The following is a 27661-nucleotide window of genomic DNA, read 5'->3' on the forward strand; positions in this document are numbered from 1 at the left end:
TGATTTCTCCCCCCCCCCCTTCTGCTTCTTCCTCCCTTCAATGTCTGTAGAGAGAACAGTATCTTTATTAAAAAAGTGGTGCGACTTGTTTTTATAATAATAGGTGTATGTAACTAATGGCTGCTCGGTCTTCGTGTATCTGCGCGCTTGACAATAAGAGCGTGTGTACATTTGTCTATTGGCTGTATGCACGGACCCTTGTCCTAATAGCGCTCAGCATATCCCGGTTGCCTCATGTCGTAGTTCATGCCGCCGGTCTGGTACTCAACATCGGACATCCCCATGTCTCCTTCCATGGCCATGTCAGCAGGGTAGTCGACATAATGGGGGTAGCCTGCATCCAGCTCTGAAACACACACATTCTTAGATCAACACTTTGCAAAATATTAAATTATCTGGAGATGATACCCTTATTTCAATCATAAAAGAATGGGGGGGGGCTCACTTTTAACATGGTTGAAGTTACATAGATCAATTGCTTTCGCTCTCCTTAATACAGTATAATCATGTCAGAAATGTAATTTAAATATAGCAAAGCAATACATTGGATTTACACAGCCCGTTGGAACAGTGACTAACTAGCACATGAACCCATAGAGCTACAGCCAGCGTTCTCTTCTGCCCCATGTTAGTGTGTCAGTCAGTATGGGCACCTTTCTGCCAGAGTGAGTTACTCACCGTCTGCTGCGTAGCCTGCCTCCATGGGGACAGCGTTGTGGGCCTGGGGAGGAGGTCACGAGAGGTGAAAGGTCAAAATCAAGTCAGCGAGTTGCCCATATATGGATGACAGAAACCTGTTTTCTTAACCTGCATCATCTACCTTTCTCTTAATACAAAATATTACACTTTGCCATTTTACAGAAACTGAAATACTTCACATGTAAGAATCGACAAATTTAATACATGCATTTTTAATCAATATTAAATTACCGCTAGAAGCAAAGTATTTTCTTCAGTTAAATCGGAATTGAGAGAAGCTGCAATTTGTTATTAGATCCTGCAGTGGCTCCCTCCTTGCCACAGAGGGCGCTAGAGGCCTCGAGCATAGCTCCACTCACCATTTCCCAGGCGGCGGGGTCGTGCTTGAACAGGGAGTGCGTGAGCTCCACGGACACGCGCTTCTTGTAGTCGGAGTTCTTGTCCTCGGAGATGCGGAAGAGAACGGCGGCCGCATAGGTGGCTGGGAGGGGGGAGAAAGGTGACATGGTTAGATTGTCACACGGACACATCGATTGGCTGACAAAGTCAATCTACTCCCAAGTTCTGAGAGGATGTATCAGGGGGAATCAAATGGCTGCAGTGTGCAATGCTACTTCTCAATCCTTGTCTCATTCAACAATTGAGTTAAGAGATCAGATGTGGCCCAGACTCAATAATTGGTCAATTAAGTGCGAGAGAGATGAAAGCCAGCAGAGACTTGCACCCGTTGAGGCTCCACTGGTTTATGGAAATGTTGCCCATTACGCAGTCAGACAAAAAAAAAAAAGCATTCTCTTCCAGGTAATAACTTCCTCTCAAATGGACGCCAAACAACAATCTCTGAACCTATCCGCAAGGCCCTCCAGCGGGTGGTGATGACGTCCCAGTGCCCGAGGAAGGCATGCAGCGTCATCAAGGACGCCACACATCCCATCACGAGCTGTTCTCTCCCTTTCTGTCGAGCAGACGGTATCGGATCACGAGGTCTGATACCAACAGGCTCAGAGACAGTTTCTAACTACAAGCCGTCAGACTGCTGAACACTTGAACTGGACTGAACACCTGGTCTGAGTCTCCGCACCTTACAACACATCACAACTGCTGCTACCAGACTCTTATTATACACTTCCCCCCCATCCCCAAAACATGTAAATATTGGACTATAGATTGTGCCTTCCTGTATTTTAYTTAGGCTAAAATGTTTTCTATTCTACTGAGCCATTTACTTTGTTTGTATTCTTATTGTTGCATTGTCGAGAAGGAACCTGCAAGTAAGGATTTCGTTGGGCGATGTATACCATTCGTATACTGTGAAACTAGTGACGCATCTATGGCAAATCCTGGGTTTTTGATGTGGTTCTAATAGAAGTGGTCTCACCGATGCCCTCGTTGTTGGAGTGCAGCAGCTCCATGAGCGGCGCGGAGGCTCCCTCTGCGTCGATCATCTCCGCAGACTGCTTGTCCAGGGCCAGCTCACACAGAGCCCCCGCTGACACGCGCTTCACGTTCTCCACTGGAGAGTACAGCAGCTACGTAGGAGGAGGGAGACAACGGTTAACACACACAATCGACAGGAGGTACAAGCAGCAACAGAGATATTGATGTCTTAAAAGCAAGAAACATGAGATAAAAAATAAAAATAAAAACGTACCTGTACAAAGAGTGGGATGGTCTGCATGCTGGCGATCTCTCCCCTGTTGATGGGGTCTCTGGCCATGATGTGCAGGGCCCCTGTGCACCCCTCCACGATCTCCTCCATCCTCACGCCATCCTGAGAGAGAGCGCAAGAGTCAGTCAGTAACAAAAGAGACTAGGGAGGTTAAGAATAGGGCACATTACTGATGTAACAGTTGGATACATTTATTTACATACATATTTTTTAAGTCAATAGATCTGTTGCTACATCTACCTGGTACGTCTGCTGTGCGGCGGAGCCGTGTTTCTGGGCGTCCTGGTGGGCTTTGAGCAGCAGATTGACCAGGCGGGGGATGGCCCCCGCGTCCCTCAGAGGGGTCTGGTTGTCTGGGCACAGTGCCAGGTTACGGATCAGACCAACCACAGCCTGAGGACAAGAGAGAGACGGGGTTAGAGACGGACGCCATTTTGATTAGTGATCACAAAGAAAGCGACGTTCTTTTTGGTTAGAGGCGGTTTGTTTACAAATATCACCCATCTCATCATCGTTTAGTTTCTCTCGCACTACCATTTCTCACCCTCTCCCTGTAGCTTCTTCCTTATCCCTCATTTTCATCCTTCCATCACAACCTGGTCTTCCTCTTTCCCTCTTTCCCTCTCTCCTAATGCCTCCTACTTCTCACCTCAGAATTAAGCAGCCAGTTACGTGAATGGTTAGCCCTCTCCCTGGGCAACCATCTGTCAACTATTCATCTCTCTGTCCTACAACCCCTCACTCTCTCTCCCCCGCTCACCTTGACGACAGGCCAGTAGTAGGGCTGGTTGTCCCTCCATCCTGCCTATCCTATCCTCTCACCTTGACGACAGGCCAGTAGTAGGGCTGGTTGTCTCTCCATCCTGCCTATCCTCTCACCTTGACGACAGGCCAGTAGTAGGCTGGTTGTCTCTCCATCCTGCCTATCCTATTCTCTCACCTTGACGACAGGCCAGTAGTAGGGCTGGTTGTCTCTCCATCCTGCCTATCCTATCCTCTCACCTTGACGACAGGCCAGTAGTAGGGCTGGTTGAGCAGCTTGACGATCGCGGGAATGCCATAATGCATGCGCACGGCATTCTGGGCCACCTCGGCGTCGGAGTGGCGCGACGTCAGGTGACGCAGGGCGCACACGGCCGGCTCCGCCACGTCCTCCTTCTCTCCCGCCCTCAGGACGGCGTGGATGAGCGCCTCGATGCCGTTGCCCTGGGTGACCATTGCCTTGTTGCGAGCGTTGTTGCAGGTGAGGTTGGAGAGGATGCCAGTGGAGCAGGTGAGCATGTTGACGTCGTCAGAGCTCAGGAGACCAACGAGGGTCTGAAGAAGACTGTCCAGACCCTCCTGGAGAGACAGAGTTTAGTTAATCTGTAATATATTAATGGTTCTTAAAAACACATTGCTGTTGCAATAAATAAGCACATTGAGTAAATGCAAGTGAGGTAAAAGGACAAACACGAGAGAAACAGACAGCAGGGTGGAAACGGTCTCTAGGTTGGAAGGTAGAAGTCTCACCTGTTTAGTGGCGGCGTCCGACAGGTTCCTCAGGGTCCACAGACAGTTCTGCATCAGACGCTGACTGGAGCCTGTCAGGTGCATCCCCAGAGCCTGCATCCCACCTGACAGAGGGAAACAGAGAGAGGGATAGATAGATTATCTCACCCTAACTCCTTTTACTGAAAAATATGTCGTTCATAATCTCATAGCATTACAACTGAGGGGGGAAAAAATTATTTCTATTCATTAAAACCACAGTGTTGCTCCTCGCAAATCTAATACACCCCCCCGCCCCCGCCCCCTGTATTTCATACACTTACCAGCATCCACGATGGCAGGTTTGTTGCTGGGGCAGACAGAGAGAACTTTGAGCACGCGGCTGGTGGTCCACAGGAGCTTCTCATAGCTGTAGTTCCTCATGATGTGGACCAGGCCCTCCGGACCACTGTTAGCCAGGATGATCAGCTGAGAGAGGGATGATGGGAAAAATTGAGTTTAACAATATGAATCAAGCAATAGCATTTCTATGAGCCGCAAACAGTGTGGACATTGACTTTTAGTTCAGCTCGTGACATGTTTGGATGTGCCCAATTCCTMATTTTTCCAGTAGGGGTTTAGGCGTTAAAAGGTTAATGGGAACGTTTTCAAAAAGGGTCAAAATATCCCATGTATCACAGGCAAGCGCACACAGGGCAGACATCCCTACCCGGCCACACCTGTCTCATATCCATACGTGCAGTCACAGATTTACTATGGCAGCCACACCAACACAGGGCAATCATTCAAACATACTCTCATTCACCCCCCCCCCCCCCACACACACCTTGCTCTCCTGGTTGCCGTAGGACAGCAGCTGCAGGCAGTCGGTGGTGATTGCCAGGAACTTGGGGTTGCTCTTCTTCAGCAGAGGCACCATTCGCTGCAGGCCGTCGGCCAGGCGCACCGCCATCTTGGCTCCCTCCTGGTGCAGTAGCAGGTTGTGGAGGGTGGTGATGGCATAGAACAGCACAGACTCCATGGGAGAACTGACAGAGGGAGAGAGTTATCTTAAGGATTTCCATAGATGAACATAGTAAGACTCATAATGAGCTATCAAATGCTTTGTCAATAGAAGGCCACAAAATAAGAGAGTTACGAGAATGAGAGGGTGCATTCCCACACACACTACCCCGCAGTCCCTCAGACTCCTACCTGAGCATGCGGACCAGGGCAGGGATGCCCCCGCACTTGAAGATGGAGAGCAGGCCCTCTCTCTGGTGGGACAGGTTGTGGAGGATGCTGGCTGTAGCCCGGGCGGTCTCCATGTCCCCGGTGTTCTGCATGGCCCGCACCACCGCCGCCACCATCTGGGGGGACGACATCAGCGCCCGGCGAGACGCCTCCTTACGGGTCAGCTGGTTGACGATCAGGGAGGCTTTGTTGACCACCACCTGGAAGACAGAGGGGGGTTTGGTTGGTTTGAATGGAGGGAAAATGCAGAGATATTAAGGGGGAAAGGTTGACTATTGGAGAAGTACAGCAATGTGAATGAAGTACAGCCAGGTTGACTACCACCTGTGATTACTAGTGGTAAATAACATGAACGAATGAGTGATTGAACGAATCAATGTCTAAATGACAAGGGTGGATTGATGGCTAGATGCTTGGGGTAGATAGAAGAAACACACATGCATAGCAGAGTTGTGCTCTATTCAGAATTGAAAATGCAAGTAGTAAACGTGGTACAGAATTGCAATTCAAATGAATTAAAGGAAATTGAAATTAAATAATGCCTCTTCTATTCTTTAATGGTGTAGTCAAATATACAGTTGAAGTCGGAAGTTTACATACACCTTAGCCAAATACATTTAATAAACTCAGTTGTCCACAATTCTTGAAATTTAATCCTAGTAAAAATTCCCCATCTTAGGTCAGTTAGGATCACCACTTTATTTTAAGAATGTGAAATGTCAGAATAATAGAAGAGAATGATTTATTTCAGCTTTTATTTTTTATCATCACATTCCCAGTGGGTCAGAAGTTTACACACTCAATTAGTATTTGGTAGCATTGCCTTTAAATKRTTSAACTTRGGTCAAAMWKTTYGGGTAGCCTTCCACAAGCTTCCCACAATAAGTTGGGTGAATTTTGGCCCATTCCTCCTGACAGAGCTGATGTAACCGAGTCAGGTTTGTAGGCCTCCTTGCTCGCACACACTTTTTCAGTTCTATTCACAGATTTTCTATAGGATKGAGGTCAGGGCTTTGTGTTGGCCACCGATACCTTGACTTTGTTGTCCTTAATGAACTTTGCCACAACTTTGTAAGTATGCTTGGGGTCATTGTCCATTTGGAAGACCCATGTGACCAAGCTTTAACTCCCTGACAAATGTCTAGAGATGTTGCTTCAATATATCTACCTAATTTTCCTGCCTCATGATGCCATCTGTTTTGTTAAGTGTACCAGTCCCTCCTGCAGCAAAGCACCCCCACAACATGATGCTGCCACTACCGTGCTTCACGGTTGGGATGGTGTTCTTCGGCTTGCAAGCCTCCCCATTTTCCCTCCAAACATAACGAWGGTCATTATGGCCAAACAGTTCTATTTTTGTTTCATCAGACCAGAGGACATTTCTCCGAAAAGTACGATCTTTGTCCCCATGTGCAGTTGCAAACCATAGTCTGGCTTTTTAATGGCGGTTTTGGAGCAGTGGCTTCTTCCTTGCTGAGCGGCCTTTTCAGGTTATGTCGATATAGGACTCGTTTTACTGTGGATATAGATACTTTTGTACCCGTTTCCTCCAGCATCTTCACAAGGTCTTTTGCTGTTGTTCTGGGATTGATTTGCACCAAAGTACATTCATCTCTAGGAGACAGAACGCGTCTCCTTCCTGAGCGGTATGACGTCTGCGTGGTCCCATGGTGTTTATACTTGCTTACTATTGTTTGTACAGATTAACGTGGTACCTCCAGGCTTTTGGAAACTGCTCCCAAGGTCTACAATTTTTTTTCTGAGGTCTTGGCTGATTTTTGGGGATGTTCCCATGATGTTAAGCAAAGAGGCACTGAGTTTGAAGGTAGGCCTTGAAATACATCCACAGGTACACCTCCAATTGACTCAAATGATGTCAATTAACCTATTAGAAGCTTCTAAAGCCATGACATCATTTTCTGGAATTTTCCAAGCTGTTTAAAGGCACAGTCAACTTAGTGTATGTAAACTTCTGACCCACTGGAATTGTGATACAATGAATTATAAGTGAAATAATCTGTCTGTCAACAATTGTTAGAAAAATTACTTGTGTCATGCACAAAGTAGATGTCCTAACCGACTTGCCAAACCTACAGTTTAACAAGAAATTTGTGGAGTGGTTTAAAAACGAGTTTTAATGACTCCAACCTAAGCGTATGTAAACTTCCGACTTCAACTGTATATCTAGTAGATAAAATATCAAACATGTTATATACATGCATATAAAAAAAACTGTTGAAACAACAGATTTTCAGGACAAACTTCAAATGAATAAGCGAAGTCATTTCATTAATACCACATCCCCCAGAATGCATTAGTTTAACCCTCAAATTGACCTTAAGCCATTCAAAAAGAAGCCAAACAAGTTAAATCATTGGTGGAAATATAACTGGCTATTCTAAGCACTAAGGTTAAGAGAGTATATGAACATTGTTTCCAGAGAAGTGTGATATATTCTTTGGTATCTGGCAGTGTGACCTGTCGGGGTCAATTAAACTTTCATGTTCTATGACTGAGCGGAATTTCTTTGAATTGCGTCGAATAAAATTGCACTTCCTGTTACTCAAACTCAAAAATGATACATTCTGTGTGGCCAATTCAATCTCATGAGCTGAACGGGAGTCAATTCCAAAATTCTGAATTGAGCCCAACCCTGACGTATCAAACAACCCGTACTGTACCTGGTCTTCATCGTTGAGCAGCTTGGTGAGCTCGGGGATGGCGCGCGTGGCCAGCTCGGCGTCGTCCTGGTAGTTGATGAGGTGGACGATGGCCGTCTTGAGGAGCTGCGAGGGCTCGGCCAGCCGCTGGACGTTGGTCATCTGGGACGGGTCAGTCTGGGTGGACAGGATGGTCGTGCCCTCCATCACCGTCTCTGGGAACATGGCCGCTCGGACACGCTGGGCTCGGGTCAGGGCATACTGAGACTCCACTTCTACAGGGAGGGGGGGAGGAGAGGAGAATGTTGTGGTTTGTATTTTTAGATGTTGGGTTTGAATGACAGTTTAGTATTAAGCAGTAATAAGGTGTGTGTGTGTGTGAATGTTTGTGTGTGTGTTTTAACTCCATGTTCCTAAGTGACACAGTGCATGTTTGTAGCAGGTTGTACTTTTGAACGTTTGTTGATGTCAATTTGAGCACGTGTATTCAAGCACTAAACTGCRTGCGTCTCACCAGCAGGGTTCTCTGAGACGATGGTGGTGGTGACGGTGCTGTACTGCTTGGTGCTGTACTCGGTCCCATCGTCATCGGTCCTCACTGTGGTGGCTCCTGACTGGATCCCAGAGTCCCCGGCGTAGTAGGTCTGCTGCCACTCTTTCACCTTCACCCTCCCATCATTGCCCACTACGGAGGGAAGCAGGGCAGAGAGGTTAGAGTGGAAGTGCACTTTGAAGTAATATATTATCCATGTTCAACACACTTGTTAGTGCCCTCAGGGCTCGCCCACTACAGAGGGAAAGAGGGGAGATCTATGTGGTTATTATGGACTGCACTTAGAGTAATAGCTGACACTCTTGTTAACGCACTAGGAGGGAGAGCAAAGAGGGGTTACTAGAGACAACACTGCACTTGGAAGTTACCTATGAGCCATTATGCATCTAACATGCTTGTTATTGCACTAGGGGGGAAGACATTGTGTTCAGTTGAACAAAGGAGAGGAAGGAATATGGGAGGGAGAGAAGGAATTAAGAGAAGAGGAAGGTGATAGCCAAGAAGAGGAAGAAAACAAAGGAAGAAATAAAAAAGGTTGTGAAAGGGGGAGAACAATATAGCCAGATGATGAACCCACTCTGCATTTCCATGGTGGCCTCCTGGGCTCAAACCAACAACAATGGAGGAGAAGACCTGAAAGACAAAAAAAAGAGAACATTGAGATAAAGAATTATCTTCCACATTTTGCCACAAATTACAATCGTAACACTCAATTATTTTACAGTTTGCCGTCTTTATTCTTCTAACCTGTCTTTTTAAAAAAGGTAAATATTAATTAGGCCGTTAGTTAAAATACATTTTATGTCATACACTCTCCCCCAGGTAAGAGTACAGATAGGTGAATGAATGCCCTCTCTCTGAACAGTGCCAGAAATGACAACACCGAATCAACAGCAAAGGTTGCTGTGATAGGAGCGGAGGGGGCAGAGAAACAGCTGCAGGACAGGAATGCCAACTGCTAAGCCCCCGCGGCCTTTAACCCCGGGCTGAGCCTCCGCCTATACATACGGCTGTGGGAGCTAGACACCTGCCTGCCTGCAGGCTGCTGACTGACTGACAKTATAAGCTCCCAGAACCCGCTAGACAGGTTTCTCGTGTGTGAGAAAGTAAGTAGTCATTCATACACACCCTATTCCTCCTAAGACAACACCTTTATAGTTCACACACACACACACAGTTCCTTCGCAAAACGCCACACCTCCTTCGCCTGTAAATACAGGCCCAACGCTTTATGACCATTTATCACTGGCTGATTTAAAACCATTTTTAAACACTCCCACCTCAGTTCTTTTTCAATCCTTATCAAGTCATTTTTCCCGTCAGTACCTGTCGCTCGCTCACTCTCTCGTGACCATCTATCATACACCCGGGCGCCGAAGAGGCGGATGTTGATTAATGCAGCCCTCCGCACCTCTCTGATTCAGAGGGGTTAGGTTAAATGTGGAAGACACATTTCAGTTGTACAACTGACTAGGTATCCCCTTTTCCCCCTTCCCTCCTGAAGTATCGTCACACAGCTGAAGTGCATTACTTCTGCAGTGTTGGTTTGGACCTGATCTACTCTTCCCCACTTAAGTGATCCCTCAGTTGGCCCCACGTGGTTTCTCATTATGAAGCATTTAAATGCCGACTCATTCTGTTGCAGCCATGCTAGCTCCCCATTAACATTACATGGGGATATTTAACCAATGCTATCTAACTGAATGTCTAGAATTAGACCAATATTCTAAAAGTTTCTTACAATTAAATGCATTTGAACTTTTTCTGTTTGGAGCCATTTTCCCAACGAGCAAAGGCCAAGTGAGACTGAGAGTGTGTGTGTGTCTCTCACATTGCACAACATTCCTAATTCAGATGGTCTTCAGACTCAAAATAACCTCTGGTGCAGGAAACAGCTAGTTGGAGGATGACCCACATCCACTCCTCAATATAAACACTCAGTTTCACTGTGAAAACGTCACGACTTCTACACTCAACCCACCGCTCACTCAATACATGATCAATGATGGCTCGTTCATTGCAGTTAAATGCGATGGGAGCGGCACGTGACGTTAGTGTCCACTCTACAATGTCACCAGTGTGTGGTTCAGATGTTTGCGGTGATGGGAGTTACTGTAACTGAAGGGATGGGATTCTTTGCTGGGCACAGACATTACTGACATGCTGTGTGTGTGTTTGTAAACTGGATAGGATTGTGGGAGAGTCCGTGGGACGCATGCATGATACAAGAGTCAGGCTGTTTAGAGCCATTCTCCCAAAGAGCAAAGGCCAAGTGTGTGAGAGTGTGTCAACGTGGTTTACACGTTTCTGTTTACGCGCATCTCATTTTTCATATGCATGAATGTAGCCGCTTGAGACGTCACACAATTCCACACGAATGCGCCATACGTCCAAGATGAGCTAARATGAACTATGTAGAATGCAGAAATCTTTTTAAGTCGATTTTGCACTGCTATTCCTTATTCATACGAGAGTGGGTATTCATTTGAAGCTTTTAAACCATTATATTTACCTGCTTATTTCTAGACTCTTCTAGACTCATACTTCCTATGAGGCATGACAGAGAGTAGCCTACAGATTCACTTAATATTGCCGTCACCGGAAAAGTCGGACAAATGTTTGTTTCCAAATATATGCAGCTATGGAAATGAGGTGGAGGGTTGGACTGACTAACCGTATGGCAGGATGAAAGGAATGAAGGAAAGCGGATCTATTTTCCACCTTGTAGTAGCTAGGAGAGATAACGTGGCGAGTCGTGACAGCGTGTTGTCCCCCAGGCGTGTTTGCACTTGATGGGCGATGCCCTAACATTCCTGGCTACCTCTGCCTGTCCTTGTATACAACCCAGGCATCTCCAGGTACTGCATTTGCAAATATGTGATTATGACCCAATACAGTAAACATCAAATGTATCCATGCGGGTTACTACGCAAAAGCATATTCGTTTCATCTCATATAGGACTCTGTTTTAGAAATCGAAATTGTCATCCCTCTGGAAAATCACATTTTAACACATTGGTATTTTATGCCGCTATGAAGTATTTTTGTACACGCGAGATAGTAGCACTACTGTACCAGCGCGCATAACAATCCTTGTCTGAAATGAGTCTGGAGTTGCTCTGTGGGTCTGTCAAGCCGTGAGCCTGTTACTGATGTGAGTGATAGTAGCACACCCTCCTGTGTTAGCCCCGGGGCTCAGGATGGGGGATGTGTGTGTGCGTGAGGTGTGTTTGATGTGTTCTTATGTTTCAATCTCTAGAACGGGAGAGTTGTCGTGTGTTTTCCACAGAGACCAGGAGTGTAGTGGAGATGCCCGTATAATTGTGTATTTCTCACTAATGACCTTCCTGCGTTTTCCCCAGGGTTCAGAGGGAAATTAGATTGGTGTGTGTGTGTGTGTTATTCTAGACCCTCCACCCAGAGAGCCCTCATGCATACTTATCTCACTAGCATTTGGAACAACAGACTGGTGAGTCACAGGCAAGTCACCATGTTGCCATGGGAGTGTCCGTGTGTGTGTAGTATGCATCGGTCTCACTCTAGGCCCTTAAGGAGGTAYGTGTGCCCATCTGAGCTCCATGGAGAACAGTCGAGTCACAGCCCAGTCAGGAAGCTACCTGACCTATGGGGGTTCACGGTGAACGGGGCGTTGGCCAAGAGGCATTTCTGTCTGAGCTTGCAGCTACACGTTACAGATACGAGCTTACTCATCATGGACACAGATCATGTCTCCCACCTCTCCTACTCCCCATGTCGCTCTCGCTCTGTGTTTAAATAGAGGTGTGGCACGCATTTCTCCTTTTCCCAAGCTTGGGAGTGTCTTGTCTTTTCAACTGTGCCAATTACCATTAGGTAATAATGAATTAGATGACATTGATAAATAATATCACGGCAAAATTCCAAAATACTAGGTATGCGGTCTATCCTGGTTCCACAAGCTTATTTTTATTTATATATATATATATATATATATATATTATAATTTTTTTTTTTATGTTTGTGAATCTGTGAAAGTGTTCGTGCCGTCCGTTTTCCTGTGCAAGGCAGTGGGTTTCTGACAATGAGTTCCGATGTAATTGTTGCGACACACCCCACATCGCCTTAGTAACAAAGACTTCACTCACTCACACACACACTATACTGTTGACTATCTAGTCTATCAACTCTTCCTGGTTGTCCAATCAATCTTATTCTCTCACGCGTTTTTTGTAACACTGTGCAAACAGCCTCGGCAGCCTTGCCCCTGACTGTACCAGACTGTAGCTGGCTATAGTGATAAAGTTATGATATGATAGCAGAGAAGAACAGATGAGAGAGAGAGAGAGAGAGAGAGAGAGAGGGATGTTGAGTGTGTTTCTACAGTGTTCTGGGTGCTGGTAAAACAGCAACAGACCTAGAACTTGTGGCTCCTTCACCAAATCCCCCATTAGGAATCAACTGGAAATTAAAAGTACAGATTCCTTGAGCTGTGTTGACCACAAGTTAAAAGTGGTAGTAGTATTGCAATATGTCGTCTGCTGACAGAACGACACTGTGCATACCTGCCAATGAACACTGTTACATCGTGGGTAGTGACCAGGAACTGCTGTTGGATTGCATGGTGTGTACATCAGAGTGGACTTTGCTCCTCGGCCCTGCATTCTAAGTAGTGTGGTTCGGTTAATGACTGATGGACTCACTCCCTCCTACTGTACCTTGATCCATTATTATTCATCACTGTACTAGGAGCTATACTTTTATTTTCCAAAGCCCTGCCCACCCCCTGCCCTGGCCCTGCCCACCCCTGACCCTGCCCACCCCTGGCCCTGCCCAACTGGCAGGTGTCTTCACTGATATTTTCAACATGTCCCTGATTGAGTCTGTAATTCCAACATGTTTCAAGCAGACCACCATAGTCCCTGTGCCCAAGAACACAAAGGCAACCTGCCTAAATGACTACAGACCCGTAGCACTCACGTCCGTAGCCATGAAGTGCTTTGAAAGGCTGGTAATGGCTCACATCAACACCATTATCCCAGAAACCATAGACCCACTCCAATTTGCATACCACCCAAACAGATCCACAGATGATGCAATCTCTATTGCACTCCACACTGCCCTTTCCCACCTGGACAAAAGGAACACTTGTGTGAGAATGCTATTCATTGACTACAGCTCAGCGTTCAACACCATAGTACCCTCAAAGCTCATCACTAAACTAAGGATCCTGGGACTAAACACCTCCCTCTGCAACTGGATCCTGGACTTCCTGACGGGCCGCCCCCAGGTGGTGAGGGTAGGTAGCAACACATCTGCCATGCTGATCCTCAACACTGGAGCCCCCCAGGGGTGCGTGCTCAGTCCCCTCCTGTACTCCCTGTTCACCCACGACTGCATGGCCAGGCACGACTCAAACACCATCATTAAGTTTGCAGACAACACAACAGTGGTAGGCCTGATCACCAACGACAAGAGCCTATAGGGAGGAGGTCAGAAACCTGGCCAGGTGGTGCCAGAATAACAACCTATTCCACAACGTAACCAAGAGTAAGGAGATGATTGTGGACTACAAGAAAAGGAGGACCGAGCATGCCCCCATTCTCATCGACGGCGCTGTAGTGGAGCAGGTTGAGAGCTTCAAGTTCCTTGGTGTCCACATCACCAACAAACTAGAATGGTCCAAACACACCAAGACAGTCATGAAGAGGGCACGACATAGCCTATCCCCCCTCAAGAAACTAATAAGATTYGGCATGGTCCGGAGAACCTCAAAAGGGTTCTACAGCTGCAACATCGAGAGCATCCTGACTAGAGGTCAGGTTAATTATATATATAAATATATATATATTTTTTTTTAAATGGTCCTCCAATAATCGGTATCGATGTTGAAAAATCATAATCGGTCGACCTCTAATCCTGACTGGTTGCATCACTGCCTGGTACGGCAATTGCTCGGCCTCCGACCGCAAGGCACTACAGAGGGTGGGGAGGCACTGGGGCACTGGGGCCAAKGCACTGGGGCTAAGCTGCCTGCCATCCAGGACCTCTACACCAGGCGGTGTCAGAGGAAGGCCCTAAAAATTGTCAAAGACCCCAGCCATAGACTGATCTCTCTACTACCGCATGGCAAGCGGTACCAGAGTGCCAAGTCTAGGACAAAAAGGCTTCTCAACAGTTTTTAGCCCCAAGCCATAAGACTCCTGAACAGGTAATCAAATGGCTACCCGGACTACTTGCATTGTGCGCCCCCCCAACCCCTCTTTTACGCTGCTGCTAATCTCTGTTTATCATATATGCATAGTAACTTTAACTATACATTCATCTACATACTACCTCAATTGGCCCGACCAACCAGTGCTCCTGTACATTGGCTAACCGGGCTATCTGCATTGTGTCCCGCCACCCACCACCCGCCAACCCCTCTTTACGCTACTGCCATTCTCGGTTCATCATATATGCGTAGTCACTTTAACCATATCTACATACTACCTCCATCAGCCTGACTAACCGGTGTCTGTATGTAGCCTCGCTACTTTTATAGCCTCGCTACTGTATATAGCACATATTTTTCCTGTTGTTTTATTTCTTTACTTACCTATTGTTCACCTAATACCTTTTTTGCACTATTGGTTAGAGCCTGTAAGTAAGCATTTCACTGTAAGGTTACACCTGTTGTATTCGGCGCACGTGACAAATAAACTTTGATTTGAACCCCACTATTGTTCTTCCTGAGCTACTGGGATAGTTTGGAGGATTCTGATCTTGGGTCATTTTTGCATTTCCCCCACTAATGGTTAAGGTTAGGATTGGGGGAGGGGAATCTGATCCTAGATATACCTATGGGGAAGCTTTACCCTACAGAACTCTGGACTGCTGGTCAGGCCTTCCAGGAAGCACAACACAATGGGGGCAGGAATGTCTGACTGTCAGAGTGCCCCCAGTGGACGAGAGTGAAAGAGATGAATGCGGTTTGGCGCCAATCGCTCGAATCCTGGTGTGACATTCCACACTAGCCCCATACATTCAGCCTCGTTCGACACACACTTTCCCGCTGCGAACATCAACCAAAAATAGTCCTGAGCTGAAAACGCTGTTTCACCCTCTCTCTCTAACCATCTCATCCTGTACGGCAAACAAACACCATCACCTCCTCTCAGACAAACAAGTCTTAACTATTGTCATACATCCAAACCATCCCTTCCGGACTAAACGGGCTCACACAGACGCTGTGTCGGTGGATGATTAACTAGGTTCCACAGATGGTGTGAATACTGCTCATCATCTCCAGCCTCCACWCACAGGCATGTCAGACTGGGGAGTGTCCTCATAACCCTGGCAAGTTGTGGCACTGTGCAGTGTGTGTGTCTTTGGCTCCTATCTGGCAAAACACACCCACTCGCTGGAGAGTATAAACTGTAGCATTGCTACATTTAAATTGGAACCTGTTATTTATTTGACCATTATTTTTTTACAGGTAAGTTGACTGAGAACACATTCTCATTTACAGCCACGACTCTTTACAGCCCTATCCATTTATACACCGACTTGAATCAAACCCTATCCATTTATACACCGACTTGAATCAAACCCTATCCATTTATACACCGACTTGAATCAAACCCTATCCATTTATACACCGACTTGAATCAAACCCTATCCATTTATACACCGACTTGAATCAAACCCTATCCATTTATACACCGACTTGAATCAAACCCTATCCATTTATACACCGACTTGAATCAAACATGGCTATTAGCATGAGCCTTGACACACTAAAAGAGATCCAGCGGACCTGGTTCACCGGGATAAGGTTGACTGAACCAGGCTAGCCTAAGCTCCACCCCAAAAGGAATGAAGAGGATAAGTGACGGAGTGGAAGAACCCAGATCTAAGGAGATGAAAAGGCTTCAATCCGTTTCAAAAGCCTGATGGGGAAACAAACAGTGGTGGAGGTGTGGCTAGAGGCATCATAGACCTTCACAGTCTAAACATTGTGGGGTCTCTAAAGCCGATCACAAATCTACATCTGAGAGCAGTAATACAACGTGCAGAACTTATTTCTGATCTCGTTAGACAGAGGTTTGTTTTCTTGATCCTGGCCACGTGTGCTGCTAAGCCAGAGGTAGACTTGTTCCACAGACAGCCATAAGAGACAGAGGGATCAAGAGACATAAGACAGTTGTGACAGAGGTGGGTGGGGGGTGGTACAGAGCAGATCAAGTCCCATTACCACACATCTGTAAAGCTGCGTTCACTATCTGTGTATAAGGCGGACCTGCCTCCCCCCTCCAATGCACACACATCAACATCACACTAGGGGAACTGGGTTAGCGAGATTAAGAGATTTTCCATCCAAACCTACTCCTGTTTCCCGGGATAAATAACTGAGAAACCGGTAAATCATTTCTAAGAACTGCATGATATGAAACGGAACTGTTAATTTATAATGTCTTGTCTAAAATCGGTCTTCTCTACAGACTTTTCTGCATGATCAATCAACACTCAGGCCGGTGACAGACAGCGCATCTCATATGGAGCGCAATTCATCAATGCAGGTCTTCACTCTCAAGCAATAATCACCGGCCCTCCGCTGGCCTCTAACTCCTGAGGAGTCCCGGGAAAAGCTAGACTAGAATGTATTATATTTGTGGACTGAGAGGGATGCAAGCTTGCTCTTGTTTGCTGAATGTTAAATGCAATGGCAATAGACTATAGCAGTTACTCATTCAGACCCATAAMCATTCAATCTCGGTGAAGAGAAGCGAAATCCGTCTGCATCATATTCTCGTATGTCATTACAATGAAGGCCAACGAAACATTTTATTTAACAGATGAGAGCAAGGAAGAAATGAAGCAACGAGGGGTAATACGCATTACTCACGTCGTACAACATCAGGGAAAATATTATGAAAGGTAGGCTAATGAGTCAGCATACTAATTATACAAAATGTAAAATAGGCCATATTATATTTCAAAATTAAAATCTAACTAACAAATGTAACTTTGCAGGCTGCATGTCCTACACCAGCATCACGTGTTCTCTCCCAGCGTCATGGTTTGAACAAAGTGCGTAATTCCAGTCCATGCAACATGATAATACAGCCCACCGTTAAAAAGATTACTGGAGTTGTTTAAAATGTATTTAACTTAGAGCGCATACAACTATGGGCTTGATCTCTTTCTGTCGTGCGTCATGTGCAGTAGCCTATTGGATAACGGCACAATCATTTGGGCTTTTTTTGGGGCGTGTGCTAATAAAATGTCTTTAATGTAGGGCTCATCTGGCTCAGGTAGTATCAGGCTTGACTTTTCGTGCCGATCACAGCTCTAATCAAACCCTAACATATTTATATGACACTTCCGGTTTTGGTAGGAAATACATGTTATTTAGCAGACACTCTTATCCAGAGCGACTTACAGTGAGTGCATTCATCTTAAGATAGCTAGGTGGGACAACAGGCACAGTGAGTACACCTTCCCTCAATAAAGTAGCTATCAGCAAAGTCAGAGTTAGAAAGGGGGAGAGGATGGCAAGTATTTAAAATACTCTTAAAAGCGTTTGGGTTTCAGGTGCTTTCAGAGAAGATGGGCAGGGACTCTGCTGTCCTAGCTTCAGGGGGTGGCCGGTTCTGCCATTGAGGTGCCAGGACAGAGACGAGCTTGGTCCTGCGGAGTCATAGCTGCTTGGAGTTGCTGAGAAATACCGGGTTACCCAGGACAAAAGTGATTTATTCTCGGGATGGAACATTTGTAAAAGACCGGGGGAAAAATGTAACCCCCCCCCMAAAAAAAACCATCCCTGCCAATTCTCAAAATGGATTTGCAGCCCCGCTGCTAAGAGGCCATGGTCAGTAAGTGGTCCCTAGACACAGTTCACACACAGCTGTGTGCCCCCTGTGTGTGTCTGGTAGGTGGTTTTGGTCCAGCTAGCCAGCTGAGAGAAAGCTTAAACCCCCTCAGGACCCTCTCACCACCACCTCCCCCTCTTATTCACACTCTCCCACTCACCCTTCACTCTGTCCACTGTGGGACTACTGGAAGAAATAGGGGTTAATTGGCCAACTGTGGAGTGTAAAAATCTATACGGGAGGATGTGCAGTGGTGTGGAGCGTGATGCTAATCGATCGACAGTGTGGGCTACAGGAAGTTGTGGTTATTCCACGGTCAGACCAGGCTATGACTCAGCAGCACCGGGGGTCTAGATTGTTTTCCCAGTCAGAGGGAGAGACTCAACAACATTAGCTACACAGAGATAATTGTTTCCCATGTAGATACAACCACATCAAAAACTAGGTTGGGCCAATATTTAGTTACAGTTACCAGTCAAAATTGAAGAAAGGTGCAGGGAACTATCTGTGAATGTTCACTTAGAATGTGAATGCTCCCCACCTGAGCATAGACTACACTCCATTTAAACCAACTTCAGTGGGCCTCAACCTAGAGCAAGACAACCTCTCCCTCAACTTGAGCAAGACAAAGGAGATGATCATGGACTACAGAAAAAGGAGGGCCGAACACACCCCCATTCACGTTGATCAAGTTCCATCGTGTCCACATCGACAACAAACTATCATGGTCCAAACACACTAAGACAGTCGTGATGAGGACACGACAACACCGTTTCCCTCTCAGGAGACTGAAAAGATTTGGCATGGGTCCCCCACATCCTCAAAGTTACACAGCTGCACCATTGAGAGCACCCTGTCCGGTTGCATCAGTGCCTGGTATAGCAGCTGTTTGGCATCCGACCGTAAGGCGCTACAGAGGGTAGTGCGTATGGCCCAGTACATCACTGGGGCCAAGCTTCCTGCCATCCAGGACCCATATACAAGGCAGTGTCAGAGGAAGGCCCAAAAAATTGTCAAAGACTCCAGTCACCCATGTCATAGACTGTTCTCTCTGCTACAGCACGGCAAGCGGTACAAGAGCACCAAGTCTAGGTCCAAAAGGCTCCTTAACAGCTTCTACCGCCAAGCCATAAGACTGCTGAACAATAAAATGGCCATCCAAACTATTTGCATTGACACCACCCTCCCCCTTTTTGTTTTTACACTGCTGCTACTCGCTGTTTATTATCTACACAGTCACTTTACCCCTACCTACATGTACAAATGACCTCGACTAACCTGTACCTCCGCACATTACTTGGTACCGGTACCCCCTGTATACAGCCTCAGTAGTTATTTTATCAAGTCAAAGTCTCATTGTTCTTTTTTACTTGAGTTTATTTAGTAAATATTTTCTTAACCAACAATGCAGTTAAGAAAATGGAGTTTAGAGGCTTGTAAGGAAGATTCTCACAGTAAGGTCAACACCTGCTGTATTCGGCGCCTGTGACAAATAAAATTTGACTTGAGGTTAGAGTCCAGGTTGTGAGTTCAATTCCCGGCCGAGTGTTACCAAAGACTGCTAAAATGGGACCTGATGAGTCTCTGCTTTGCACTCAGCACTAAGGAGATAGATTGGAGGTAAGGCCCTGCGATAGACTAGCGTCCTGTCCAGAGGGTTCACTCATTTACGATAATCGATCATTTCAATAAGCATTTTTCTACAGCTGGCCACGCTTTCCACCTGGCTACCCCTACCAACAGCTCTGCACCCCCTGCAGCAACTTGCCCACAATCTGTATCCCTACAAATCAGCTGGGCTAGACAATGGACCCTCTCTAAAATGATCTGCCGAAATTGTTGCAACCCCTATTACTAGCCTGTTCAACCTCTTTCGTTTCGTCTGAGATCCCCAAATATTGGAAAGCTGCCGCAGTCATCCCCCTCTTCAAAGGGGGAGACACTCTAAACCCAAACTGTTATAGACCTATATCCATCCTGCCCTGCCTTTCTAAAATCTTTGAAAGCCAAATTAACAATCAGATCACCGAACATTTCGAATCCCACCGTACCTTCTCCACTATGCAAAATGGTTTCCGAGCTGGTCATGGGTGCACCTCAGCCACGCTCACGGTCCTAAACGATATCATAACCGCCATTGATAAAAGACAGTACTGTGCAGCTGTCTTCATCGACCTGACCAAGGCTTGACTCTGTCAATCACAACATTCTTATTGGTAGACTCAATAGCCTTGGTTTCTCAAATGACTGCCTCGCCTGGTTCACTAACTACTTCTCAGATAGAGTTCAGTGTGTCAAATCGGAGAGCCTGTTGTCCGGACCTCTGGCAGTCTATGGGGGTGCCACAGGGTTCAATTCTCGGGCCGACTCTTTTGTCTGTATATATCCATGATGTCGCTCTTGCTGCTGGTGATTCTCTGATCCACCTCTACGCAGATGACACCATGATGTATACATCTGGCCTTTCTTTGGACACTTAACAAACCTCCAAACAAGCTTCAATGCCTTACAACACTCCTTCCGTGGCCTCCAACTGCTTTTAAATGCAAGTAAAACTAAATGCTTGCTCTACAACCGATTGCTGCCCGCACCCGCCCGCCCGACTAGCATCACTACTCTGGACGGTTCTGACTTAGGTATTTGTAGTTGTCCAGGTATTTGTAGTTGTCCACATATTCTAGGTGTCAGGTTAGACTGTAAACTCTCCTTCCAGACTCACATTAAGCATCTCCAATCCAAAATTAAATCTAGAATTGGCTTCCTATTTCACAACAAAGCCTCCTTCACTCATGCTGCCAAACATACCCTCGTAAAACTAACTATCCTACCGATCCTTGACTTTGGGATGTCATTTACAAAATATCCTCCAACACTCTACTCAGCAAACTGGATGTAGGCTATCACAGTGCCATCTGTTCTGTCACCAAAGCCCCATATACTACCCACCACTGCAAACTGTATGCTCTTGTTGGCTGGCCCTCGCTAAATATTCATCGCCAAACCCACTGGATCCAGGTCATTTATAAGTCTTTGCTAGGTAAAGCCCCGCCTTATCTCAGCTCACTGGTTACCATAGCAACACCCACCCGTAGCACACGCTCCAGCAGGTATATTTCACTGGTCATACCCAGAGCCAACACCTCCTTTGGCCGCCGTTCCTTCCAGTTCTCTGCTGCCAATGACTGGAACGAATTGCAAAAAAGAAAAATATAAAAATCACTGAAGCTGGAGTCTTATATCTCCCCCTCTAACTTTAAGCATCAGCTGTCAGAGCAGCGTACCGATCACTGTACCTGTACACAGCCAATCTGTAAATAGCACTCTATGGCCTATTTATTGCCTTACCTCCCTAATCTTCTACATTTGCACACACTGTACATTTTTCCAATTATGTCATTGACTGTACGTTTGTTTATGTGTAACTGTGTTGTTTTTGTCGCACTGCTTTGCTTTATCTTGGCCAGGTCGCAGTTGTAAATGAGAACTTGTTCTCAACTGGCCTACCTGGTCAAATAAAAGGTGAAATACTTTTWAAAAAATCAACTCATAGGCTCCTGCCCTACGAGCTGTTCCAGCTACTTTCTTACAGTCCATTTATCAGTCCACTGATAGCAGCCAGTCGATGGAACTCCTCTCGGCTCCACTAGCATACCAAACCCCCACTACAGTCAGGCACATTGAAAGGCTTAAGTACACCACGCAGGGCCCTGCTGGCAGGATCGCATGTGAAACAGAGCGCTAGCACACATTCTCCAACTTGAAAGAGGGGACGATATCGGACTCTATGAAAATCCATGTCTAAAGAGAACCTGCGTGTCAAATACATTTTACGTCTGTTTATAATATGCTTTCAAGAGTCAAAGCATGAAGCCTCTCGGACTTTAAAATTGAGGATTAGGCCTAGTCTGAGTTTTAGAGTTTGGCTTACTGGACTTGATGAAATGCTTCATTACCACCCTAGCTAAATACAGTGACAGCATTAGAAAACACTGGCCAGTTCCAAGACTGTAACAGCATGGTTTTACATTACAGCAGCTACATGGTGTCATTAGCAGTGATTCATCAGGAGAAATGCAATGCCTTTCTAATGCTAATGCTAAAGCTAATGTTATTACTGTGTTAATTGACATAGCCCGGAAAACAGCTAGCAGTCAACTGACAAATAAAAATAAACGATGACTAGCAAGTCATTCACCAAGTCAATATAGGTTCTATTAGACAGTGTAACACAATAATGTCTAACCAGTAAGTGATTAAATAATCATTCTAATTAGGCTTCGATCTGTCGAAAGTGTATTACACCAGACCAGAGGGCATACAGTTGGCGCAGACTGGGACGAGCTATTTGGGTAATTCGTGTTTACTCCCTGTACGCTCCTCGCACTATGCATTATAGGAGGTCAGTGTTGTCTCCGAGGTGTGGAAGTGCAGAGTTGGATCAGATTACACAGAGAAGGGAAGCAGGAAAGTGTGTAGCAGTAGAACTAGGCCTTCGTGTCTGCGTGGCTTCTCTGATGTAACAATGACAGCGTGAGGGTTTATGGAAGGCTATGTGGTCTATGGAAGAAGGCTGAGCCGCCATTGTGGTATCTGAAGAGCTTGCCTTGTTTCCCCGTCTCCATTGTTATAGAGCCCTCAAACTCAACTCTGGACCCGAAGCCAGTTCCACTGCTTTTTTCCCCTCCATTGTTCCCCTCTAATCAAGGACTGATTTAGACCTGGGACACCAGGTGTGTGCAATTAATTATCAGGTAGAACAGAAACCCAGCAGGCTCCGGCTCTTGTAGGGAAAGAGTTGAATTCCCTTGTTAGAGAGTAACGGGAGGCTGTGTTGTCACTGCAAGGAAGGACGATGCTGCATGAACTCTGATGTAACATGCTGGGCTGCTGTCCACAATTACTCTGTATGGAGGTAGAATGGACAAGGAGGCTTGTGTCACAATACCTAGGGTGAATGGGAGGACGTCAATGGGAGTGAATGGAAATAAGTATTTTATAGTGAACTCAGTTTCTCAGTGCTTGAGGGGACTATACAAGAGTTTTGTACAGAGCAACTAGAATGGATGTCCGTCATCGTCTGGACAGCGAGGTTCGCTTGGTTCCATCTAAAGCCCTCCTTTAGGGTTAGTGGGGAGGCTTCGCCTGCTGCAGCGTGGATACTGGATATATGCATGGCTGTACTGGTGAGCACTGAGGCGATGCGACAGATGATAAATATTTCAGAAAGATCAGAGGCGGAAGGGAGGCTAGGGAGAGCAGGGAGGTTTCAATTTGAGGGGACGCTAAAGAATACCACCCACCCCCCCAGAAGAAGTTAGTCTGACTAAGCCTGTACCAGACATCTTTTGGAGGGGAAGATGGAGTAGTTTCCACTTTTAAAAATGTTCTTCATGTAAACCGTGACCAGTACAAAAGACGACAGGGGACTGAAGCACGGACGGAAGACTTACAAATAACGTTTTCTCTCTTTCCTTGGTGTGGTGAGGTTATTGTGAGGCGTTGCTTCCATAAAAGGTCACCTACACGCCACACATCACTGCGCATCAATGATCGTCACAGACACTTCATATCTGTGTGTGAATTAGTCACTCTTCTAGATGAGGGTGATGATTCTCTTCTCTGATACAGCGTCTCGACGGTGAAGAATTCCCAGTCGTTAGCGTTGCTTTTCCACCACACCCGCACTCCTCCCTTCTCTCCCGCTCATTGGAGTGCAATTAAACGGATGAGTAGGAAGTGGGAGATGAGAGCAGGGTGAAGAGGGACACCACAGCAATGACTAGGAGTAATCATCCAAGTCAACTTACTGAGAAGCACTGCTCAGTGTAGGCTAAACGAACCAGCCCAACTGTAAAAGCTGTATTTAAGTCACCCATGGATTCAGGAATCCAGTCCACTCCAGTCCCTCCCTTCTTGTGAAACTATGTCAGTAATGAAAAAATTATCAAAGGTAATATATTCATAAAAGAAACAGACAGTAATGGATGCAGCTATTTCCAGCATGCTGTCAGCAGATGTGGCCTGGTGGTTTATGAAGAGCTGTCTGATAGGAGCCGACTTGAAAAGAATACAGTTGGCAGAGTAGTACCAGACTTCCAGAGCACCAAGTGATGGGGGAAAACGGTTGTTAGGCCTCCCCAGAAAAAAAATGTATTGAGTGAATAACTCATATTCATAATGGTAATGGGAGCACAGCTGTGTTGGTCGCCTGGGCGATGCCAGCTTGGATGGATTCTTTCATATTGTGCCACCTCTGCCACTCCATTGATGACTGGGTTCCAAGACACTTTGGGCCTCTATTGCTTGCTTAAATCATAGCATTCTCCAAGTTAAAGGCTCAGGCGTCAGACCGACCTGCTGTTTTGCGTCGATAGGCTTTACTACTTCATATCTTCTGCTCCGCCCTTGTGTAATGTCCTTGACATTTGCAACAGCCGTCCAATATGGAAGTCGCCTTAGTCTGGGGATAACATATCAAAAGATAGTGATTTTTGTCTTTGTTCTATGCCAATAATTTTAAAAAATGGTGACAAAGGGGAGGGTAGAAGTCAGTAAATCTGCTTTGGGTTGATAACAGCATTGTCTGAGAAGATATCTTAAGCCCCTGTCCGGTTGATTTAACCCTTAGGAGATTAGGCCGCTATCGTCCCACCTCCTCTTTAACCCCAGATAGAAGACGAGTCCATATCATGGCTGACCAGAAAAAAATCCCTATCTTCCATCCCCGTATGTCGCCTACACATGCACGCAAACACGCTCAACCTAGATACACACATTGGCACTGAGGCCTGGTCCCACGCATGGTCTGATTAGGTTCTGTGGCGTAACGGAGCTCTCTGTTCTGCTCAGGCGCCACCGGGGAGGGAGGGCATGGGGCGAGGAGAGAGACTGAAGTCAAGAAGAGGGAGGAGAATTACGTAGGCAAGGGTCACATTTGAGAAGTGGCAAACGTGGAACCAAGTTAGAGACACGCGTAACAAGACAGCATGATGAAAAAAAAGAAAGGAAGGAAAAGAAAGATGAGGAGATATACGGAGTTCGTTGAATCGTCGGTAATCTCCTTGCTGGACAATATCAAGGAATTAAATAAGGGGGAGGATTAGCGCCAGTATGACCCCAGCTGCAGCGGAAAATCTCAGCCTAACCCCCACCCCCCCAGAGGCAGACAACAGCCCCAGGCGAGCCAGACTGCACCTCATGGCACAGCACCAGCAGCATGGCAGGCCTGGCCAGGGCGGACCAGGAGAATGCACTGGCGTAGAGAATGTGTGAAAGGATGCAACTCAATTCAACCTGACATCAATTCAAAACATCAGCTGGGCTCACTGGTCCAGATTCAGTACGCTGTTGAATGCCAAAAAACTTGGTTGTTTTGATGCCATTGTTCTTGGTTGTTTCTGGTCATTGGAATGGCATGATCATGACTGGTGTGAGAGGAGAGAGCTCTCCATTTTGACAGACATCTGTCCAGCTCTAATGCCAGGCTGTGCCATGTCAAATTTGACTTGGACAATTATTAAAAGTTGGTCTTGGGAGTAGTTGAAAAGACTAAACCGCGTAAGATGAGCAAACGAGATAATGTTATTTCGGTTGCATGTTGAAAGTGGATTTACTTGTGAAATAAAATGAGAGGATCTGTGCTCTGCTATTGCAGTGGCATAGAGGGGGTAGTAAAACTACTGTAACTAATGGCATATAACCATATGCCATACTAAGGACATTTTGGTATCAATGCCTCATTGTTGACCAGTATTATTCATCCTAACCCATGATGTATGTATGAACCATGCAGGCACTCATCATGTCATGCCCCACCCCCAACTCACTGGGGTTGTCAAAGCCCCCAGCAGAACCCTTGAATAGAGATTACATACTAGGGGCTCCCGAGTGACGCAGCGGTCTAAGTGCAAGAGGTGTCAATACAGTCCCTGGTTCAAATCCAGGCCGTATCACACCCGGCCGTGATTGGGAGTCCCATAGGGCAGCGCACAATTGGGCCAGCGTCGTCCGGGTTTGGCCGTCATTTGTTCTTAACTGACTTGCCTAGTTAAATAAAAAAATGAAATGCTGTATAGCCTTCTGCAGGACATAGCTTTGGCCCCGACTAGGGGGGCAGTGGATTTGACAATGGATGAGGGTTAGACAAACTTCGATCATCTCTCACTCTCTGCTGTGTACTGTCACACCACAAATGACTTTCACCTCTATTCTATTGAAGGATAAAGGAAATCGCACAATGCTCGTTAGTATCACTGATCTTTAATAAGCTCTATTCTATTGAAATTTGCATGATGTCAAGAAGTTGATCAATAATAGTTTGTCCAAAAAAATTTTGGGGGCACATCTATTAGGCAGGAACAGCGTTTGACAAAACCTTGTAGCGACAAACTAAAAACATTTGCTCTTAAAACAGGCAGGAAGGAGTAAACGGTTTCTGTTGCATAACGTTTTGTAACAGAGGAAACGTTTTGCAACGGTATCGGCGTAATGAATACACCCACGATAACTAAATGTCCGACTTTAACGACGTTTGGGTGGTGACTAGACACTTGACAATAGGAAAGGAACATTACGCTATTCTGCCATCAGGTTCAGAGACAAATACAAAAATTGACGGAGACAGAATGTCAGAGACAGGCTACCGGGAAGAACATTTAGGGACCGCTGGAGATTCGTGTTTCCAGTCTAGAGACAAGCGCAACACAGGAATGGAGAAACTGACTAATCTATCCCACTCTACTCACTTGACACGAATTTACTCTCTCCGAAGACTGTCAATACACGGGAATGTGACAATAAATACATATCTTTCTTACCTGTCAAAATACACGAAATTGTTTCGAATATTCCAAGTCTACGCAGGTCCACAAACAGACTTTTCCAACGATATACTTTGTCCTCTCTGCCTCACCTCAACTGCGGTAGGATGATACTCAGAACAATGAGTAAAAAGCCTAACACCAGCGACTCCGCCCCTCTTACCATATCGCTGTCGACCCGACCCCACCCTTCACTTCTCCACAATTTGGAATGTAAACGCAATTGGCCAGAACAAAACAAAGCTGGGGTTACTTGAGTCTATACAGTAATATGAATATTAATGTTGTTTCCCAAACGTATTTTTGGTCAACTACATTGCTAAAACATTGTTATTTTGTTGTTTTCGAATTTACAACTATGGATAAAATGTTAGTGCGTTAGCATGCCCTGCTCACAAACACGGTTATTCGTCTACCTGTGTGAGAAAGTAGCCTACAGAACAGCCACACCTTAGGCTACGTCATGAAACTTGCCTAGACAGAAAGGTGAGTCACATGGGTAGACTCACTTTTATGTCGCGAAGCGTAAAATCGTATCACATTTTTATAGAGAAGACGGTGGTGGAAAAAGTGGTGGAAAAAGTACCCAATTGTCATACTTAAGTAAAAGTAAAGACATCTTAATAGAAAAATACTAAAGTAAAAGTGGAATTTACCCAGTTAAATCACTACTTGAGTAAAGTCTAAAAGTATTTGGTTTTAAATAT

At 45.9% G+C, this 27661-nt stretch overlaps 1 protein-coding gene across 1 annotated transcript; it reads right to left on the minus strand.

Moving 5' to 3' along the window:
* LOC111982360 (junction plakoglobin) lies at positions 1 to 27068 on the minus strand. Its single transcript, XM_024013919.2, has 15 exons — positions 26952 to 27068; positions 8883 to 8938; positions 8267 to 8437; positions 7774 to 8027; positions 5054 to 5292; positions 4686 to 4887; positions 4183 to 4327; positions 3881 to 3984; positions 3371 to 3709; positions 2609 to 2761; positions 2351 to 2470; positions 2078 to 2228; positions 1059 to 1180; positions 679 to 721; positions 1 to 346 (listed from the first exon to the last, which is right to left on the minus strand). The coding sequence occupies exons 2-15, from the start codon at positions 8893 to 8895 to the stop codon at positions 204 to 206; spliced, it is 2199 nt and encodes a 732-aa protein (XP_023869687.1). The 5' UTR covers positions 8896 to 8938; positions 26952 to 27068; the 3' UTR covers positions 1 to 203.
* Between the last annotated feature and the right edge of the window lie 593 nt (positions 27069 to 27661).

This window comes from Salvelinus sp. IW2-2015, linkage group LG21 (genome assembly GCF_002910315.2).
Source record: "Salvelinus sp. IW2-2015 linkage group LG21, ASM291031v2, whole genome shotgun sequence".
NCBI classification, from domain to species: domain Eukaryota; kingdom Metazoa; phylum Chordata; class Actinopteri; order Salmoniformes; family Salmonidae; genus Salvelinus; species Salvelinus sp. IW2-2015.

Bases quoted from the DNA above. Each gene is read 5' to 3' on its own strand.
- LOC111982360 (XM_024013919.2), bottom strand. The intron at 2,471-2,608 runs GTAGATGTAGCA...GCTCTCTCTCAG, and splicing joins CCGCACAGCAGACGTACCAG to GATGGCGTGAGGATGGAGGA. The intron at 347-678 runs GTGAGTAACTCA...TGTGTGTTTCAG, and splicing joins GGCAGGCTACGCAGCAGACG to AGCTGGATGCAGGCTACCCC.